This window comes from Blennius ocellaris (genome assembly GCF_963422515.1).
Source record: "Blennius ocellaris genome assembly, chromosome: 7".
NCBI classification, from domain to species: domain Eukaryota; kingdom Metazoa; phylum Chordata; class Actinopteri; order Blenniiformes; family Blenniidae; genus Blennius; species Blennius ocellaris.
Genome location: NC_137656.1, coordinates 28286194 through 28308580, shown reverse-complemented (window position 1 = coordinate 28308580; position 22387 = coordinate 28286194). Strand labels below are relative to the sequence as shown.

At 46.6% G+C, this 22387-nt stretch overlaps 1 protein-coding gene across 1 annotated transcript in view; it reads left to right on the top strand.

Annotated features, from left to right (window-relative positions):
• prdm6 (PR domain containing 6) overlaps positions 1 to 22387 on the top strand; it is a gene marked incomplete at both ends in the record, with an annotated part of 146827 nt that overhangs the window by 105920 nt on the left and 18520 nt on the right. The window contains one exon of the mRNA XM_080498808.1: positions 21427 to 21603. Within this exon, the coding sequence (XP_080354934.1) occupies positions 21427 to 21603 (177 nt within the window). The remainder of the gene's footprint in view (positions 1 to 21426; positions 21604 to 22387) is intronic.

Genomic DNA, 22387 nt, shown 5'->3' with positions numbered 1-22387 from the left:
TGTCACCTCACTGTCACATCATTGTCACCTCACTGTCACCTCGCTGTCACCTCACGGTCACCTCACTGCAACATCACTGTCACCTCACTGTCACCTCACTGTCACATCACTGTCACCACACTGTCACGTCACTGCAACATCACTGTCACCTCGCTGTCACCACACTGTCACCTCACTGCAAAATCACTGTCACCTCGCTGTCACCTCACTGTCACCTCACTGTCACCTCACTGTCACATCATTGTCACCTCGCTGTCACCTCACTGTCACCTCACTGCAACATCACTGTCACCTCATTGTGACCTTGCTTTGTCTATGGGTTTACATGACAATGGTGCTCAGAGCCACTGAAAGTGAAAATAGTGTCGACAGGCAGAAATGACACTTTGTGGAAATGCTGCTCCTTTACCAGTGAACCAACCGTAGGAATAACAACAATGTTCCATACAGAGTGTCGTGACTCCCAGTCTCCTTTACCAGTGAACCAACCGTAGGAATAACAACAATGTTCCATACAGAGTGTCGTGACTCCCAGTCTCCTTTACCAGTGAACCAACCGTAGGAATAACAACAATGTTCCATACAGAGTGTCGTGACTCCCAGTCTCCTTTACCAGTGAACCAATCGTAGGAATAACAACAATGTTCCATACAGAGTGTCGTGACTCCCAGTCTCCTGTACCAGTGAACCAACCATAGGAATAACAACAATGTTCCATATAGAGTGTCGTGACTCCCAGTCTCCTGTACCAGTGAACCAACCATAGGAATAACAACAATGTTCCGTACAGAGTGTCGTGACTCCCAGCCTCCTGTACCAGTGAACCAACCGTAGGAATAACAACAATGTTCCGTACAGAGTGTCGTGACTCCCAGTCCTTATCCTCCTGGACTTGGTACTTGTATTTTGACGGTCACCGTAATAACGATCCAACTTGGTGGTCTGTCCACTAGAATGTCTGTGTTCTCACATTGTTAGTGTTTATAGCAGATATTGTGTGGGGTACGTGTGTGTGTGTGTGTGTGTGTGTGTGTGTGTGTGTGTGTGTGTGTGTGTGTGTGTGTGTGTGTGTGTGTGTGTGTGTGTGTGTGTGTGTGTGTGTGTGTCAATTTAAAAACAGCCAACAGCACCAAATGGTGGCCTGGCATGTGATCTAGAAAGGTTTCTGAAAACCAAAATTCTAAAATAATAAACTGGGCCTTCGTATCACATTTTCAAGGTAGCTTGACCCCAAAAACATTATGCTCCTTTTCATCCTCCTCTTCTCCTTCCCTTTCTTCCTCCCTTCTCTTCCTCACCCTCCTCTTCTTCCTCCTCATCTTCCCCCTTCTCCTCCTCATCTTCTTCCTTCTCCACTTTCTTCTCTTCTTCCTCTTCCTCCTCCTTCTACTTCTCCTCCTCCCTCCTCCTCCCTCCCTCCATTTTTATTGATGTTTAGCTGATTGGTCCTTTTTGACCTGAGGACTGACGGCTCCTTCAATCGACTCCACCTCTTTTCAGCTCCGTCTTCTCAGGTTTGTTTTGTTCCTGAACTTTCCCTGCATGTGATTTCAGCAGAATCCATCATCAGAAGGTTGTTTACATCAGCAAGGCCTCACAAGTGCTCTTCGTCCACTTTGAAAGCCATGTGGAGATGCTGGGTTCTGTTTATGTTTCGTGATAGTGACGAGTGATGAATCATTGAGTGAGAAACGGGAATATTAATGGACCGTGTTTTCACTCAGAGGCTTCACATGTTACAAAAGCAGCGCAGGCTGAACCACAAGCAGGGCCTAGATTAATAACCACTGATTTATGATTGATGTGTTTACCGCACTGGTGTTTTAGAGAGTCATTAAGCTCTTTTTGGAGAAACAGGCTCTTTTAGCTGAGCACTGATCTGCGGTGTTCACTTTTCAGCTCCCATACAGCTGGCTGAGGGTGTTTATGAATGATGCATGTATTTGTATGTGGACATAATCACACATGTATATCTCCAGATGTAAAGTTTACAGCTGACTGAAAATGTGCATCATCACAGAGTCCACTTTACAAGTAGATTTCTTCCTTTTATTCACAGAGCAATGTTTTGTCGACAGTTTGTTCTTAGCACGATTGAACTATTTAACATTCTCTAATACGCATGTCGTTATTACAGTAATCGAATATCTAGTCAAATTAACATGTCTAACAGAACAGAAATCCCTAATGAAACAGATTTCGCTGACTCAATAGGCCGGGTGTTGATGAGAAAAGGACAAGGAGTTCATAAACAGACTGACTGATGTAGTTTTATCGAACATCCTGATTATAGAGCATCTTCCTCCTCTAACATCCAGATTATAGAGCATCTTCCTCCTCTAACATCAGATTATATAGCATCTTCCTCCTCTCACATCAGATTATAGAGCATGTTCCTCCTCTAACATCCATATTATAGAGCATCTCCCTCCTCTAACATCATATTATAGAGCATCTTCCTCCTCTAACATCAGAATATAGAGCATCTTCCTCTAACATCCAGATTATAGAGCATCTTCCTCCTCTCACATCAGATTATAGAGCATCTTCCTCCTCCAACATCCAGATTATAGAGCATCTTCCTCCTCTAACATCAGATTATAGAGCATCTTCCTCCTCCAACATCCAGATTATAGAGCATCTTCCTCCTCTAACATCAGATTATAGAGCATATTCCTCCTCTAACATCAGATTATAGAGCATCTTCCTCTAACATCCAGATTATAGAGCATCTCCCCCTCTAACATCAGATTATAGAGCATCTTCCTCCTCTAACATCAGATTATAGAGCATCTTCCTCCTCTAACATCCAGATTATAGAGCATTTTCCCCTTCTAACATCCACATTATAGTGCATCTTCCTCTTCTAACATCCAGATTATAGAGCAGCTTCCGCATCTAACATCCAGATTATAGAGCAGCTTCCTCATCTAACATCCAGATTATATAGCATCTTCCTCCTCTCACATCAGATTATAGAGCATGTTCCTCCTCTCACATCAGATTATAGAGCATGTTCCTCCTCTAACATCACTATTATAGAGCATCTTCCTCCTCTAACATCAGATTATATAGCATCTTCCTCCTCTCACATCAGATTATAGAGCATGTTCCTCCTCTAACATCACTATTATAGAGCATCTTCCTCCTCTAACATCAGATTATATAGCATCTTCCTCCTCTAACATCAGATTATAGAGCATCTTCCTCCTCTCACATCAGATTATAGAGCATCTTCCTCCTCTAACATCCAGATTATAGAGCATCTTCCTCTTCTAACATCCATATTATAGAGCATCTTCCTCCTCTAACATCCAGATTATAGAACATCTCCTCCTCTAACATCCAGATTATAGAGCATCCTCCTCCTCTAACGTCCAGATTATAGAGCATCTTCCTCCTCTAACATCCAGATTATAGAGCATCTTCCCCTTCTAACATTCAGATTATAGAGCATCTTCCTCCTCTAACATCCAGATTATAGAGCATCTTCCTCCTCTAACGTCCAGATTATAGAGCATCTTCCTCCTCTAACATCCAGATTATAGAGCATCTTCCCCTTCTAACATCCAGATTATAGAGCATCTTCCTCCTCTAACATCCAGATTATAGAGCATCTTCCTCCTCTAACGTCCAGATTATAGAGCATCTTCCTCCTCTAACATCCAGATTATAGAGCATCTTCCCCTTCTAACATCCAGATTATAGGGCATCTTCCTCCTCTAACATCCATATTATAGTGCATCTTCCTCTTCTAACATACAGATTATAGAGCATCTTCCCCTTCTAACATCCAGATTATAGAGCATCTTCCTCCTCTAACATCCAGATTATAGAGCATATTCCTCTTCTAACATCCCGATTATAGAGCATCTTCCTCCTCTAACATCCAGATTATAGAGCATCTTCCCCTTCTAACATCCAGATTATAGAGCATCTTCCTCCTCTAACATCCATATTATAGTGCATCTTCCTCTTCTAACATCCAGATTATAGAGCAACTTCCTCTTTCACGCACACACAAAGCATACTGATTCATGGTCCATTACGCTACGGAAGAAACACTGAAATGTGCTTGCAACAACAATGCATCATAAGCATCAACAAACACAGACGTTCTCGTGGACGGACGACCAAGTTGGTGTGAGGATCCACACCTCACTCCAGCTCCGGACCCGCCCTGATTGACGCTCCTGCAGGCAATCAAGCAATTGATTGCTCCAAGCTCTTAAGCCCTGCAGTGAGGTGGGTTCGGGGCCAGAGGATTGTTTGGTCTCCAGTCCGTGATGTTTGTCTCCTGTTGACTGCGGTCGCAGATGAGTCTCCCCGGGGAGTGAGTGTCCTCCCCGGGGTGGGTCCCCGTTCCTGTCCTAGACGCCCCAGAGTCCCCGGGTCCATTTCAACGGTCTCGAGATACCTGAGAGTCCCTGGTTCCTGTCCAAGAAGCCCGAGAGGAGAGTCCCCGGGTCCCCGTTCCTGTCCTAGATGCCCCAGAATCCCCGGGTCCATTTCAACGGTCTCAAGATACCCGAGAGTCCCTCATTCCTGTCCAAGAAGCCCGAGAGGAGAGTCCCCGGGTCCCCGTTCCCGTTCCAATAAGCCCGAGAGTCCCCAGGTGCGTTCCAAGATGCCCCAGAGTCCCCGGGTCTGTTTCAACAGTTTCGTGATGCCCGAGAGTCCCTGGGTCGTTCCAAGATGCCCCAGAGTCCCTGGGTCCGTTTCAACGGTTTCGTGATGCCCGAGAGTCCCTGGGTCGTTCCGAGATGCCCAAGAGTCCGGGTCCCCGTTCCTGTCCAAGAAGCCCGAGAGTCCCCGGGTCCCCGTCCCCGTTCCCGTTCCAAGAAGCCCGAGATTCCCCGGGTCCAGTCCCGGTTTCTCCGGCCGTTCCCCAGTCTGCGCAGCGCGTCCAGCAGCGTCCTTACCCATGCGCCGTCCGCATTCTTCCCACAGAGTGCCGCGCAACGCCTCTGCTGCTGGGTCTCCCGCCTGCGCCGGACTGTGGGCTGCGTTCCCGGTGCACCGTCCGCACCCCTCCACGGGGGCCTCCGCACCGTTCCAGCTCCCCTTTTCCCTGTTTGCACAATAAAACGGACATTTGCACCCAATTCTCTGTGTTGAGGTCTGCTTCTGGGTTCAAGCTCCACGCACCGGCTCCCAGCCATGACAGTTGGATTATTATTATGGTGACTGTCAAAATAGAACGAGAAGTGCCAGCACAATATGAACTGTGAGTCATGACCCTCTGGAGAAAATGTTGTTTTAATTGTCGAGCTACTGAGCATGTGCAGAAGAACTATTTATCCTGGCCATGGCACACATACGCAGTATGAGTGTTTCTGCCATCTGCACAGAGAGGGACCCGAGGGCTTCCAGAAAGTGTTGTTTTTTAACCCTTTCCAAAAAGTTTTGTCTTCAGTGACTTCTAATACCGATGTCACACAAACAGACACCTAAAACATGTTGCAGTTCAAAGAACTGCACCCAGATGTTTAATCCTTTACTTGGTTAGAGTATAAAACATACCTAAGACTCACTTGAGTCACTTTATTTCCCATTGATTTATTAAATAGCCACTTGGTCCACTGTGAATGCTGGGAACTGGTGCAGGAGTCCAGTCGTGTCCAGAGCTCTGCTCCCCTTCTGCTTTCTCACATTGACAGGAGTGAAACTAGAACAGGCAGAGCGCAAACCTTCACCAACGCCACCGTGCAACCTTAAGATTCAATCATGTTCTGTTCTCTTTCTCCGCCTCCACATTGGTGACCCTGACATACGAACATGTCTACTGAAGCCAGCAGCAGTGCGATCCCTGGCGGCGCGGCGGCCGGAGCGTCCGTTTTGTATGCCGCGGCGGTAATATTACCGGAGTTTTGGCCACATCATCCGGAACCGTGGTTCCAGCACATCGAGGCTCAGTTCCACCTCCGGGGAGTCACGGCCGACGACACAAAGTATTTTCACGTAGTCGCAGCTCTGGACTCTTCCACCACCCGCCGAGTGACGGGGCTGCTTCAGGACCCGATGGGGCTGCTCCGGGACCGGCTGAGTGATGGGGCTGCTTTGGGACCCGCCGGCACAAGGAAAATACACCGTCCTGAAAAGTCTACTCCTGCGGCTGTTCCAGCTGTCCGACGCCGAGCGTCTCCTGTCTCTCAACAGCTTGGGAGACAGTAAACCAACGGAGCTGATGGAGAACATGTTGGCGCTGCGGGGATCGAGGGACGTGGAGTTCCTGTTCATCCACCTGTTTCTGCGTCAACTCCCAGCTCCGGTACGCACGGCTCTGGCGAGTTCTCCACTCGTGAGCACGAAGGACTATCGGGGGCTGGAAGAGGCAGACAAACTCCTGCTGGCGTCACGGCAGTACGGAGTGCATGCAGTCCTGCTGGAGCCACCGGAACACCGGCCGGAGGAGGAAGCGCAGTTTGCGGTCGGGACGATTACGGATCGGCGCAGGAATGACGGCCAGCTGTGTTTTTTTCACCGGCGGTTCGGGAGCAGAGCCAAGCGCTGCACGCCGCCCTGCTCCTTCTCTGTGCAGGGAAACGCCAGACCCGGCGCTCGTTAGCAGCCATGAGCGCCGGGGACATCGGAACGCTGCTCTTCATTAAAGACACTGTATCCGCGAGGCGTTTCCTCGTGGATACCGGCGCCCAGCGGAGCATCATCCCCGCCTCCTCCACCGACGTCAAGAGCGGCGGTAAAGGGCCTCTGGATGCTGCTAACGGGACTTCCATCCGCACATTTGGCACCAGGTTGGTGAATGTGTGTTTTAATGGCCGTCAGTTGGGATGGGATTTTGTGACGGCTGCTGTATCCGTGTCCATCCTGGGAGCAGATTTTCTGTGTGCACACGGACTCTTAGTGGACATGGTGAATCACCGTCTCATTCTCCTCCTTTTCCTGCACTTTGGGGAAAGGAGAGGTGGTGTCCCTCGCTAATATCTTAGCTTCGGGGGATGTGTACCAGCGGCTCCTGGCAGAGTTACCCGAACTGACAGTGCCCACCTTTTCAGCCGCTGTTGTTAAACACGGAGTGGAACATTATATCCCCACGGCTGGGCCGCCGGGTTTTGCTCGCCCTCGCCGACTGGATGCAGCAAAGCTGGCGATCGCTAAGGAGAAGTTAGCCACTATAGAGAGACTGGGTATGGTGCGGCGCTCTGACAGCCCGTGGGCATCACCATTGCATATGGTCCAGAAATCTGATGGGAGTTGGAGGCCTTGTGGGGATTTTCGACGCCTTAATTCGGTCAAGGCACATGATCGGTACCCTGTTCCGCACATCCAAGACTTTTCCGTCCACCTGGCGGGGAAGGTAATGTTTTCCAAGGTGGATCTGGTGAGAGGCTACCACCAGGTACCGGTCCATCCACAGGCTGTAGCCAAAACTGCAGTGATCACACCTTTTGGACTGTTTGAGTTTCTGCGGATGCCATTTGGTCTGAAAGGTGCAGCACAAACGTTCCAGCGCTTGATGGACTCCGTGTTAAGGGGCTTGCCTTTCCTCTTCGTCTATCTGGATGACATCCTGGTGGCCAGCGCCTCGCCCGCGGAGCACCTGCTACACCTGCGTCAGCTGTTTGAAAGACTGCAGGAGCATGGACTGATCGTGAACAGCTAAGTGTTGTTTTGGACTCTCAGAGATTGAGTTTCTGGGCCACCATGTGTCAGCACTGGGAGTGGTTACCGGCTAAGGTGAAAGCAATCACTGCTTTTCTGCGCCCGAAGACCATCAGGGCACTGCAGGAGTTCCTGGGCATGGTGAACTTTTACAACCGCTTCATCAGACATGCAGCTCAGCTGATGCGGCCGCTGTATGAAGTCCTGAGCGGCGGAAAGGCCAAGCAGGACGTGAACTGGTCTGCAGAAAGGATCCTGGCTTTCCAAAAGGCCAAGGCTGCACTCTCCAACACCGCCATGCTGGCCCACCCATCTCCCACGGCACCGGTAGCGCTCACCACCGATGCCTCGGACTACGCAGTGGGTGCAGTATGTGAACAATGTGTGGCTGGAGCCTGGCAGCCTCTGGCCTTTTTCACTAAACAACTGCGCGACAACGAGAGGAAGTACAGCACGTTGGACAGAGATCTTTTGGCTCTTTTCCTCGCCGTCTGCCATTTTAGGTTCCTGTTGGAAGGTCGGCGGTTTACTGCCTTTGTGGACCATAAGCCCCTCACCTTTGCCATGTCCAAGACCTCGGAGCCATGGTCTGGGTGGCAGCAGCGCCACCTTTCTGCCATTTCAGAGTTCACCACAGACATTCAGCATGTGGCTAGAAAAAGCAATGCTGTGGCCGACTGCCTCTCCCGGGCACACGTGGACTCTGGGCACCTTGGGGTGGACTACACTGCCATGGCCAGCGACCAGCAGGCAGACTCTGACATCCAGGCCTTCAGGACAGCCACCACAGGTCTACAGCAGCAGGATTTGCTGTTCCACGACGATGGTGCCACACTCCTCTGCGATGTGTCTACAGGTCGGCCCTGCCCCATGGTACCTGCTGGCTGGAGACGGCAGGTTTTTGATGCTGTTCATGCCCTATCGCATCCAGGTGTAAGAGCATCAGTGAAGCTGGGGGGGCAAAGTTGGTCTGGCCGGGCCTCAAGAAGGACGTCAGGAGCTGGGCAGCCTCCTGTGTGGCGTGTCAGCGGGCCAAGGTACAGCGCCACACCAAAGCCCCCTAGAGCCGTTCCTGGTCCCGGAAAGAAGGTTTGACCATGTGCATCTGGCTTGGTGGGTCCGCTGCCTCCCTCCCAAGGCTTTACGCACCTCCTCACCATGGTGGACAGGACCACCAGGTGGCCACAGGTGAGTAAAGCCTCCCTCCCAAGGCTTTACGCACCTCCTCACCATGGTGGACAGGACCACGAGGTGGCCACAGGTGAGTAAAGCCTCCCTCCCAAGGCTTCACTCACCTCCTCACCATGGTGGACAGGACCACCAGGTGGCCAGAGTGGTCCCACTGGCTTCACCGACGTCGGCAGAGGTGGCTCGCGCTTTCATAGCCACCTGGGTGGCACGGTTCGGCACGCCATGGGACGTCACTCGGGACAGAGGCTCCCAGTTCACCTCTGAGCTGTGGACAGAGGTGGCTAAAGGCCTGGGAGTGCAGCTGCACCGGACCACGGCGTTCAACCCACAGGCCAATGGACTTTGTGAGCGTTTCCATCTTACGATGAAGGCCGCTCTCCGAGCCACACTCACAGACAGCAGCTGGGCTGACCGACTGCCATGGGTCATGTTGGGCCTGCGTTCAGCTCCGGAGGAAGATCTCCAGTCATCGTCTGCAGAGCTGGTGTTGGGGCAGCCACTACGGGTCCCCGGAGAGTTCCTGCCACAGCCATCAGAACCCTGGGGGGTCGCAGCGGGACGGCCAGTATTCAACGGGGCAGTCCACACATTGGACCCGGTTCCAGTTCATCACTGCCTTACCCGGTCGTACAGTCCAAAAAACCTGATGGCAGCCAAATATGTCTTTATCAGACATGACGCTCACCGTTCCCCACTTCAGCCGCCGTATGACGGCCCCTTTCACGTCCTGGAGGCAGGGACGAAGAACTTTGTGGTGGACATGGGGGGTAAACGGGTCCGGGTTTCAGTGGACCGCCTGAAACTGGCCCACACCGTGCCGGAGCAGCCGGTGGAGGTGGCACAGCCCCCAAGACGTGGGCGCCCCCCCAAGTCGTCAGCTGCCACAGCACCTGCACCTACATTGGCCCCGGTGCCGGTACCTGCACCTCCTCCTGCACCTCCTCCTGTGGTGGTGCAGCGCAGTCGGTATGGTCGGCTGTGCAGATCTCCCAAGCGGGACTAAAGGAAAAAAAGAAAAAGAAAAAAGAAAAAAGCTTGTTGTAGTACCATTCTGATTGTTCGGGGGGGGGGGGGGGAAGTAAGGTGACACAAGGGGGTTGGTTCTTGACAGGTGAACTGTCAGTGCTGTGAGAGGAAATAAAAGAAAGCGACTCGACTCCTTCGTCCGTCTTTCTTTCTCCGCCTCCACAATGGCCTGTTTGTGAGTGGGTGTGTCCAGGGGGGTCACAGCGGCATTTCGCATCTCGATTGCAGTGACATAAATACAAGGCTACTCTGGATGCATATTAGTGTAAAATGTAAATGCTGTCAATGTAAAGAGTAAAGTTGTTGAATATTGCCATCACGGTAAGATTTTAAATACATGACAAAGTTTTACATCAATGATGACAGATTGAACTGTGTCCAAACTTAAAGCTTCTCTAGTGGCTGTTGTTTTCAGAGCACTGGGTGTAAAGATCAAAGTGGGAATGACTAATGGAGGTGAAATTCATATTCCAGTGCTTTCCGAGTCTCTGCTCAGGCTTTGTTCTGCTCCTCTGCCAGCTGAGAAACATCTCAAAACACAATGAGGTGAAAAATGTGTGCGTGACGGGCCGGACCGGCCGTCTCAGTCACTAACAGTTGACATTCAGGAGACGTATGGGCCATCACAGAAGGCCGTATTTGCATTGGGCACTAACACAGATGTGAGCCGTCGCTGCCGGACACACAGATGTGTTGAAAAATGTCTTTCTTCTCTTTTCAGCGCTAAGCCGCGGGTCACTCATCCATCATGGTGATGGACGGGCGTGTAGAAATTTCTTCAAAGACTATTTTTATCTGTCGTGTTTGCCATCAGAATGAAAAGCTACTTTGTGTTGCATCTGCATGTGAGTGGATTTTAACTTGATTGATGCTGTGAAGCTCGCCGGCCGCAGTCTGTTCTATTAACTCTTTATTCACCAGGGTTGCCACAGTTACTTTAAAAAACTAATCCGATTACTGATTACTAGTTACTCCTTTAAAAAGTAACTTAGTTACTGCACAGATTACTTGTTTTTAAAAGTAACTAAGTTAGATTAAAAGTTACTTTTCAGTTACTTTTAGCAGCTGCTAACACCACGCCCCCCCCCATCGTCTGAACTTAAATCTCTGCTGACCCCGGCCTCCTGCACCATGTTTATACATATTTAACCTTTGACCTTCATTCTCTGTTCTATTTATATCTGACTCACGCTTTGATCATCACATATTTACTATTACTGCTATTTATTTACCCAGAGACTACAACTGTAGTCTGTTGTTGTGCTATTTCTTTATTTATTTGCACTACCTGCTCTCTTTTATTGCCCCCCTCCCGGACAAATAAAGTATTTGATTGATTGATTGATTGATTGATTGATTGGTTGATTTCAAAAGCAGGAGTATTGCAATTTCAAGGTTTATTGTAGACAATGGTTGGCTCCGATTCTTTTGTGTTCCTGAAGGCACCATTGGCCGAGTGGGTTGGCCTGTGATTGGCTGAGAGTGGAGAAGGGGGCGGGTCATATGCGTGTGCAGTGTCTGGGTCAGTTTGGAGGAGAACGGAGGAGCGGTCAGCTGTTTTTCAGACAAGAAACTCGTCTTATTGGGTGCTCTGATAGTAACGCACAGTGACTTGAACAAGTAACTTTAATCTGATTACTGGTTTGGAAATAGTAACCTATTAGATTACCAGTTACTGAAAAAAGTGGTCATGCGGGAGTAACGCGTTACTAATTAACGTGTTACCGGCATCATTGGTATTCACACAGATTTAGTTTGCAGTTCATGTACTCTATAATGTATCCTAATTACAGTAGATATGGTTAGTTACTGTAGAATATCTGATTCTTACATAAAGCTTCATGCAGCAACTTATTTTTACCAGGAAGAAACCTGCAGAATCAAACTCAACTAATGAAACTCGAGGATGATACTTTGAACGTAACGTGTCCATTTTGTGAACATGTTGATACGAATATCTGGACTGAGTGTATTACTCTTCTGTCTGGCTTGTAGGAACAGTATTAGGGCTTTTCCACCACAAAGAACCAGGTTTCTCCCTGTTGGGGGGAGTTTTTCTTTCCACAGTCGCAAACACACCTGCTTGCTCATGTGGATATGTTGGGCTTTTCTATTTTCTCTATAAAAGCACATTGGAATGACTGTAATGTATTTAAAAATGTCTTTCTTTCAATTAAAAAAAAAACCAACCTGCTGCTGCCGACCTGGAATCTTTCTTACCATGTTTGTCTAAATATTACAAGTGACATGTAATAAAAAAAAAAAAAAAAATGTGATTTAGAGAAGAAAAGCACAGCTTTTAGGCTCTATTGTTCTATTCGAGAGAGTGTGAATAAAACGCGAGTACATAGCAAAAAAAAAAAAAAAAGAACCATGTTCTAGTTCAGGGCCAGTTCTTAAATGAGCACCTCCAAACAACCGGTTCTTCTGACACCATTAACGGAGTCAAGTGCGAGCCACGTCATTGCGTCACTCCAAAACATGATACGTCACTGATCTCACGGTTCAGCACTGACAGGGCTCATAGAAGAACCAGGAGACGGACTGTAGTCATCAGTTTGGTCCTGGTCCCAACATCTAGTCTGTCCTGAACCTCGGATGAAGACCAAAGAAAAACATTGAGTCTCCTCGTCCTCTATTGGGGTTTTTTCATGTCCGTCTTGTTTTAGTCTGGAGCCCCTAGTGGCCAGAGAGAGAATTGTTTCAGTCTGGAGCCCCTAGTGGCCAGAGAGGGAATTGTTTCAGTCTGGAGCCCCTACTGGCCAGAGAGAGAATTGTTTCAGTCTGGAGCCCCTAGTGGCCAGAGAGAGAATTGTTTCAGTCTGGAGCCCCTAGTGGCCAGAGAGAGAATTGTTTCAGTCTGGAGCCCCTAGTGGCCAGAGAGAGAATTGTTTCAGTCTGGAGCCCCTAGTGGCCAGAGAGGGAATTGTTTCAGTCTGGAGCCCCTACTGGCCAGAGAGAGAATTGTTTCAGTCTGGAGCCCCTAGTGGCCAGAGAGAGAATTGTTTCAGTCTGGAGCCCCGAGTGGCCAGAGAGAGAATTGTTTCAGTCCGGAGCCCCTAGTGGCCAGAGAGAGAATTGTTTCAGTCTGGAGCCCCTAGTGGCCAGAGAGAGAATTGTTTCAGTCCGGAGCCCCTAGTGGCCAGAGAGAGAATTGTTTTAGTCTGGAGCCCCTAGTGGCCAGAGAGAGAATTGTTTCAGTCTGGAGCCCCTAGTGGCCAGAGAGAGAATTGTTTCAGTCTGGAGCCCCTCATGGCCAGAGAGAGAATTGTTTCAGTCTGGAGCCCCTAGTGGCCAGAGAGAGAATTGTTTCAGTCTGGAGCCCCTAGTGGCCAGAGAGGGAATTGTTTCAGTCTGGAGCCCCTACTGGCCAGAGAGAGAATTGTTTCAGTCTGGAGCCCCTAGTGGCCAGAGAGAGAATTGTTTCAGTCTGGAGCCCCGAGTGGCCAGAGAGAGAATTGTTTCAGTCCGGAGCCCCTAGTGGCCAGAGAGAGAATTGTTTCAGTCTGGAGCCCCTAGTGGCCAGAGAGAGAATTGTTTCAGTCCGGAGCCCCTAGTGGCCAGAGAGAGAATTGTTTTAGTCTGGAGCCCCTAGTGGCCAGAGAGAGAATTGTTTCAGTCTGGAGCCCCTAGTGGCCAGAGAGAGAATTGTTTCAGTCTGGAGCCCCTAGTGGCCAGAGAGAGAATTGTTTCAGTCTGGAGCCCCTCATGGCCAGAGAGAGAATTGTTTCAGTCTGGAGCCCCTAGTGGCCAGAGAGAGAATTGTTTCAGTCCAGAGCCCCTAGTGGCCAGAGAGAGAATTGTTTCAGTCTGGAGCCCCTAGTGGCCAGAGAGAGAATTGTTTCAGTCTGGAGCCCCTAGTGGCCAGAGAGAGAATTGTTTCAGTCTGGAGCCCCTAGTGGCCAGAGAGAGAGAGAGAAATTCACTATGTAATGCCCAAATTCAACATGTGGGCATTACATAGTGAATTTCTGTGTCTGAATCAAAAGCCTCAACATCAGGAGGAATGGAGGTGTAGAATGATAGAATGAGGAATGGAGGTGTAGAATGATAGAACGCAGCTTGGCAGCTGTTTATAATGGAAACCTTCGTAAACACGCTGATTAAAGTTCTCTTTCACATGAAGATATTAAAAGACTCATTTTATGGTTAAAAAAAATCCAGCTTTCATTTACAGTAGTTTGTAGTTTGTTTTTAGTTGATGATGAACCAAAGTATCACTTCATTATAAAGTTGTGTGGGTTACAAAATAATATTAACTTATATTAAGAATATAACAGCCGCACACTGCATTGTGCAGCGGCTGTAGCGGCTCAGCCTGCGGTCGTAATGCCAAACAAGACATGAAAGTGAAGTTAGTTACAAGGATGTTGAGCGTGAAAACACTGGAAAACACCTTCTAAATGATGTATCAAACAGCGGAAAGCGCAGTGGAGGAGCTTTGCACTTCGAGAGCTGTGGCGCCGCGATCAAGGATTAAATTACCTCGTTCCCTCGTATTATTAACTTCAGGGAGCGACTGATCACATCGTTCGCGCTTTAGTTTCTTTTTTTTCTCGATAACCACTCCAGGAGTCCGTGTTCGTTGTAGTTTTCAGAAAGCCAGTTCGTGTCTCTTGTCTGCCTTGTAAGTAGCGATAACTCCAGAGATAACTCCAGAGATAACTCCAGAGGTAACTCCAGAGGTAACTCCAGTGATAACGCTAGAGATAACTCCAGAGATAACTCCAGAGGTAACTCCAGAGGTAACTCCAGAGATAACTCCATAGATAACTCCAGAGATAACTCCAGAGATAACTCCAGAGATAACTCCAGAGGTAACTCCAGATATAACTGCAGAGATAACTCCAGAGATAACTCCAGAGGTAACTGCAGAGATAACTCCAGAGGTAACTCCAGAGATAACTCCAGAGATAACTCCAGAGATAACTCCAGAGATAACTCCAGAGATAACTCCAGAGGTAACTCCAGAGATAACTCCAGAGGTAACTCCAGATATAACTGCAGAGATAACTCCAGAGATGACTCCAGAGGTAACTCCAGAGATAACTCCAGAGATAACTCCAGAGGTAACTCCAGAGATAACTCCAGAGATAACTCCAGAGGTAACTCCAGAGGTAACTCCAGAGATAACTCCATAGATAACTCCAGAGATAACTCCAGAGATAACTCCAGAGATAACTCCAGAGGTAACTCCAGATATAACTGCAGAGATAACTCCAGAGATAACTCCAGAGGTAACTGCAGAGATAACTCCAGAGGTAACTCCAGAGATAACTCCAGAGATAACTCCAGAGGTAACTCCATAGATAACTCCAGAGATAACTCCAGAGGTAACTCCAGAGATAACTCCAGAGGTAACTCCAGATATAACTGCAGAGATAACTCCAGAGATGACTCCAGAGGTAACTCCAGAGATAACTCCAGAGATAACTCCAGAGGTAACTCCAGAGATAACTCCAGAGATAACTCCAGAGGTAACTCCAGATATAACTGCAGAGATAACTCCAGAGATGACTCCAGAGGTAACTCCAGAGATAACTCCAGAGATAACTCCAGAGATAACTCCAGAGGTAACTCCAGAGGTAACTCCAGATATAACTGCAGAGATAACTCCAGAGATGACTCCAGAGGTAACTCCAGAGATAACTCCAGAGATAACTCCAGAGGTAACTCCAGATATAACTGCAGAGATAACTCCAGAGATAACTCCAGAGGTAACTCCAGATATAACTACAGAGGTAACTCCAGAGATAACTCCAGAGGTAACTCCAGAGATAACTCCAGAGATAACTCCAGAGATAACTCCAGAGATAACTCCAGATATAACTGCAGAGATAACTCCAGAGATAACTCCAGAGATAACTCCAGAGGTAACTACAGAGGTAACTCCAGAGGTAACTCCAGATATAACTGCAGAGATAACTCCAGTGATAACTCCAGAGATAACTCCAGAGATGACTCCAGAGGTAACTCCAGAGATAACTCCAGAGATAACTCCAGAGGTAACTACAGAGGTAACTCCAGAGGTAACTCCAGATATAACTGCAGAGATAACTCCAGATATAACTGCAGAGATAACTCCAGTGATAACTCCAGAGATAACTCCAGAGATGACTCCAGAGGTAACTCCAGAGATAACTCCAGAGATAACTCCAGAGGTAACTCCAGAGATAACTCCGCCCCCACCTGATGACACGTCTGACTCCAGCCTGGCTCCTCTCTGGCCCAGGAAGGAAGTGGACCAGGGTAGAACCAGTTTAGCCCCTGTTAAGAACCGGTTTGGTGGAGGAAAGACAAAGAACTGGTGCTACTCTGGTCCTGGACCAGAACTAGAACCTGGTTCTTTCTGGTGGAAAAGCCCCCATGTGCTTTATCAGCCTCAACCTTTGTAAACAAAGTTACAGAAATTTCAAAAAAAAAAAAATGTGAGGAAACAACAATTGTTCCGTCTGATTATTATACAATTAACAACATCACCAACCATTTCACAGCACCGTGTCTTGCGGTTTCATTCTGTACCACTCGATGATGTCATAGTTCACTGTACCAACTCACAAATGGGACAACGGGAGTATTTGGGAGCTCCGAACTGAGAGCAAACCATTACTGTGAAACACTTACACTGAAACACAGGAGGTTGTTTGTGGACATCGTTTTCAAAATGTTGCCTCGTGAACATGAAAGGTGCACTTTCACTTGAAAAGCTGTGACGTAAATTGGGCCTAGTTCTCATGATATTGCTATCCTGCTAGAAATCAGCAGACTCTCCCAGCTGAAGCCCTGAGCTCAGGTCTCATCCTGGTTCTGAAGCTCTTCCAGGGACACTCAGCCTGCAGGCCCCACGCCTGACACACTAGCTGCTCTCATACCATAGTGGCTGTTTGTGCACAAGCTCCTTTTGACGAGTGTGAGCGTGTTGAGGGAGGACATTATGTGGACTCGCTGCTTTAACAGGTCCGTCGATACGGAGAGGAAAGAAAAGAGAAAAGAGACGTGCATCTGTGAGCAAAAAACAAGAAACAAACTTCTCTGGGTTTGTCTTCCCACATACACTACATGCACTGTGTGTGTGTGTGTGTGTGTGTGTGTGTGTGTGTGTGTGTGTGTGTGTGTGTGTGTGTGTGTGTGTGTGTGTGTGTGTGTGTGTGTGTGTGTGTGTGTGTGTGTGTGTGTGTGTGTTCAGAGAGCCATTGATTGTGTATTGACGAGGCGGAGGAGTGATTTATAACTGCTGGTCTCCGGGGAATAATGTCTTCATATGAGGTGGACAGAGGAGACGTCTCCTCACAGCACAGATATTATTCTGTATGGATTAGATTGAGTCTATACGGCTCAATCCAGCACACTTCACTCCTCATGACTGCATCACACACACACACACACACACACACACACACACACACACACACAATGCTGCTGTGCCTAAAACTGTCTTTTGTTTTAGTTTCTTTGTTTTGGTGGATTGTCGTCACAGATACTCACCAACATTACCCTCATGTCAACAACAACCACACAGGCACATCAAAAACAAAAAACAGTCAGAGCAGACTGGCTTTAATGGAACACTTTTGTTGGTTTTTTTTAAATTCACAGAATAACATGAGAAAATAATTAGTGATTTTCTTATAATATCTTATAAATACAATTTTTGGAATTTGAATTCTGATAACTTGGTTTTGGTTAAATTAATAGGAAAAAAACATTGTTTTAAAACTTTTGTAAAAACTTTAATGGCTCCTTTTTAATTTGTAATTTTAGGTGATTCTGTTGCTTCCTTTTTGTAATATAATAGAAGAGCACCCCCTTGTTCCAAAGATGTGGAGCACATAAAGAAAGAACAAACCTCACTTAGGGCCCTGCAGGCTCCCATCAGAACACATAAGAACCAGAAGACAATTCAGCAGTGACGTCAGCCAGCTGCTGAAGAAAATGCAGTTTCGGCAGGAGAGAGTTCATATTGGAGAAGACGCCGTGGAGCTCAGGCCACCCCCCCACAGCCAAGTTTTAACTTTTCAACTGCACACTTTATTTCTCTTTTCAAAAGGTTTAATAAACATGTTTCTCTGAACAGTAAGTTTAGCAACAGTTGAGTATTAAGTGTAGGAACTGACAGCTGAGCAATGCATTCAGATACATCATGTAGATCCACCGTCTGACGTGTCAACGGGCTGCGAAGCTCGTACAGTAGTGAGGTTACAAGATCATTATTTTCAAACTATGATTGAACGTGCATGTGTAGCACACAGCAGTGCCCAGGTTTCTGCAGTGTGGCACCGATATACTTGGGCCTGGACGGGTGGCACAGCCGAACCAAAGGTCTTCAGCCAGAAGGAGCTGGCTGAAGACCTTTGGTTCAGCAAGTCCCCGCGCTGAAACTGCTTTCTTGTTCTTATGGAGGATGAATCGGCCTTAACTGAGGGCCTCACCCTGAAAAATGTTGTAAAAAATAGACCTTAAATGGAGCATTCTAATGTATTCTGCTAGATACTCCACTGTCACAATTGATATTGAACGAACCAAACACCAAATATGTTATAGAAGAAACACTCTTATATGAAAGCACTTAACTAAACCAATATAAAGATGTGTGTGTTGTGTGTGTGTGTATATATATACAGGTGCTGGTCATATTATTAGAATATCATGAAAAAGTTGATTTATTTCATCAATTCCATTTAGAAAGTCAAACATGTAGAATTTATATATTCATTCCAAACAGACTGATATATTTCAAGTGTTTTTTGCCAAAAAAAAGGATGATTATAGCTGACAACCAATGAAAACCCTAAATTCATTATTTCAGAAAAATAGAATATGGTGAAAAGGTCAGATATTGAAGACACATGGTGCCACACTCTAATTAGCTAATTAACTCAAAACGCCTGGAAAAGCCTTTAAATGGTCTCTGGGTTTGAGTCTGTAAGACACACAATCATGGGGAAGACTGCTGACCTGACAACTGTCCAAAAGATGACCATTGGCACTTTAAAGGAGGGAAGACACAAAAGGTCATTGCCAAAGAGGTTGGATGTTCACAGAGCTCTGTGTCCAAGCACATTAATAGAGCGGCGAAGGGAAGAAAAAGATGTGGTAGAAAAAAGTGTACAAGCAAGAAGGATAACCGCACCCTGGAGAGGATTGTCAAACAAAACCCATTCAAATATGTGCAGGAGATCCACAAAGAGCGGACTGCAGCCGGAATCAGTGCTTCCAGAACCACCACGCACCGACGGATGCAAGATCTGGGCTTCAGCTGTCGCATTCCTCGCGTCAAGCCGCTCTTGAATAAGAGACGTCTCGCCTGGACTGAAGACAAAAAGGACTGGGCTGCTGCTGAGTGGTCCAAAGTTCTGTTTTCACATGAAAGTACATTTTCTATCCCTGTTCTTAATTGGCCTGCAAACTCCCCTGACCTGAACCCCATAGAAAACCTATGTTGTTGTGAAACGGAAGATGCGAGATGCCAGACCAAACAATGCTGAAGAGTTGAAGGCCACTATCAAAGCTACCTGGGCTCTCATCACACCTGAGGAGTGCAACAGACTGATGGACTCCATGCCGCGCCGCATTGCTGCAGCAATTCAGGCGAAAGGAGCTGCAACCAAGTATTGATTGCCGTACATGCTGAAACTTTCCATGTTCATACTTTTCAGTTGGCCCACATTTCTAAAAAAATCATTTTTTGTATTAGTCGTAGCTAATATTAACATTTTCTGAGATACTGAATGTGTGATTTGCAGTAATTGTCAGTACTGATCATCCAAATTAAAAGAAATAAACATTTCAAATATATAACTCTGTGTGTAATGAATTGATATAATATGTAAGTTTCACGTTCTGAATATAATTACTGAAATAAATGAACTTTTTCATGGTATTCTAAAAATATGACCATCACCTGTATACATATATATATATATATATATAAATGCATACAAAATGCAGTAAATGTAAAAAAAGAGCTCTATAATTGTATATAACCACCTGGCTTGGTGGCTGATTGGAGGCCTTATGTTTGACTCAAGTGAAATTTAAGTGAAACTGTGGAAAAACACATTTACATGTGCTTATGTTTTCAAATGTTGTGATCGTGTGTGTGTGTGTCTGTGTGTGTGTGTGTGTGTGTGTGTGTGTGTATTGGGGGGTGATGGAGGTGTTTATGCTTCACCTCTTCCTCCTCCTCCTCCTCCTCCTCCTCTTCTCTCCACTGTAATAAACAATAACCGGGCATTAATCTCGTGGCCTGCTGCCTTAATAAATAATATCCACACATTCATCAACTTAAACTATTCACAATCAATGCAGCTCTTCATAGAAAACCCACCTAATAAATAGTGATGCGGTCCACTGAGGCGTGAACTTATAGACCAGCCGACTGATAAATGAACCCAGCCCTTTGGCGAGACGCCTTTTATGTGGAAAACTGCAAGTGAGAATTTTTCGATTTTATATTACACTATTTTACTCTTATTACTTTCCTGTACACAAGCGTGTGCGCCATGCATGCATGTGCGTCGTGAGTGCTCTCGGGGAGCTGGAGGTGTTTGTGATTTATTAGAGCGGTGAAGATGTTGGTCTATTTGTTTCATTCTTGTTCTGTTCACCTATTTGTATGATAGTGATGTTCCAGAGCTGCTTTGGGTCCAGACGTGGGAATTTGTTCTGGACTAACACACACACACACACACACACACACACACACACACACACACACACACACACACACACACACACACACACACACACACACACACAACCAGTTGGACTGAAGGTTGTTTACAGTCAGTAAACAAGAACAAGAAGTTTCATTAACAACACCAAAGATAATCTTTTGTGGAGAAGAAAAATGAAAGAGGCAAAGGTTTTGTCAACTTTTCTATGTGAACATATAAAACTAAATGTGATTTTTTTTATTTATTTTTTTTATTGCAAAATCAGATCAAATGAAATATTCACTAATATACTTTTTCATGACTCAATTTGAAATAAAGTGTTTCAGTTTGTGGGTAAAAGAAAAAGTAAAATCTAAAAATGTGTCAATGAAATGAATGAAACTAAACGCTTACCATGTTGCAGAATATTCGTCTAATATCTCATAAAAAGAAGATGTTCTTCTGGAATTAATTATCTCTTGGTTGTATTCTCCCTTTATTACCTTTATAATTCATTCTGAATCATACATAATAATGAGGCAAAACATTATGACCGTCTTCCTTGCATATGTGCACATTGCAAAGATTCTCCTTCGAAGCCCGCATTTGTACGTGATAAGAACACATTTGGGTTAGAAGTCAGCCAGCAGAGTTTTAAACAGACTGAGGTTTCTTTCAGGTTTTGAAAGTAGCATCAAATGGAAAGTTGGTAGTCAAAGTGAGATGGTGAAGAGGCTGTGGAAGGATGAATGAAGGAATGATGCTTTGGTTGATTGTTAATGTGGGACGTGTGAATGATAATCTGATTTCAGACGTGTGTTTTTATACTCTGGAGAGATGTTGAAGCTTCCCGATGCCTCCATGCTGTTGATCTGAAAACCCTGTTCTGTCTGACCTGTTCCCTCCTGGCTGGACTCTTCCTGTCTCCCAGGCCGTACCAGTGTGGCCACTGTTCCCAGTCCTTCTCCCAGCCGTCCGAGCTGAGGAACCACGTGGTGACGCACTCCAGCGATCGCCCCTTTAAATGCGGATACTGCGGCCGGGCATTCGCGGGGGCCACCACGCTCAACAACCACATCCGTACGCACACCGGAGAGAAGCCGTTCAAGTAAGTAACAGTGAGTACCCCCACCTTTCCACCCCACCCACCCAACATCTCCCCGCCTCCCACCGGCTGTCGACAAGTTCAATCTACACCCACATGTCAAAGAGGCATCTGCAGCCACGTCTGGCTCTTTAGCCCTTATTTAGTGGCTTCATGAAGCTCTCACTATGCCTATATAGACAGTTTATATTATTTTTATTGTATTTACACACCAGAGTCCTTTTAGAAATTACTTTCATCATTCAAAAGAAGACACAATAACTAAGATGGGGTCAAAAGCTAAAACTGCAAGAAATGGGGAAAAAAATGACTGCTGAATGCTGAAATGACTAAAATTTCTAAAAAGGGAAAATTAGATTGGTATCCGCAGATTCTATATAGGTAGTGGGTGATCCAGAGCGGTATGAGGCGATACCAGATCGATGTCTGTGATACCAGCTTTGGTTTTACTTGGAATCAGATTGGAAAGAAAATCTGTGATATTGCATATCACTAATTTGAAACTATTAATGACAGTTATTATTATCGGCCAGTGTTCATAGTGAGTTCAATGAAACATGTGCAGCAACAAAAACTAACAAACAACAATTATCAAACAGAGGAGAAGCTGCTTCCACTGACACGGTTCATGTTTAATTGACACTTTCAAGAAAAGTTATCCATCAATTCAATCCATCCATCCATCCATCCATTATCTGCCGCTTTATCCGGGGCCGGGTCGCGGAGGCAGCAGTCTGAGCAGAGTTGCCCAGACTACCTCACCCCAGACTCTTCCTCCAGGTCTTCT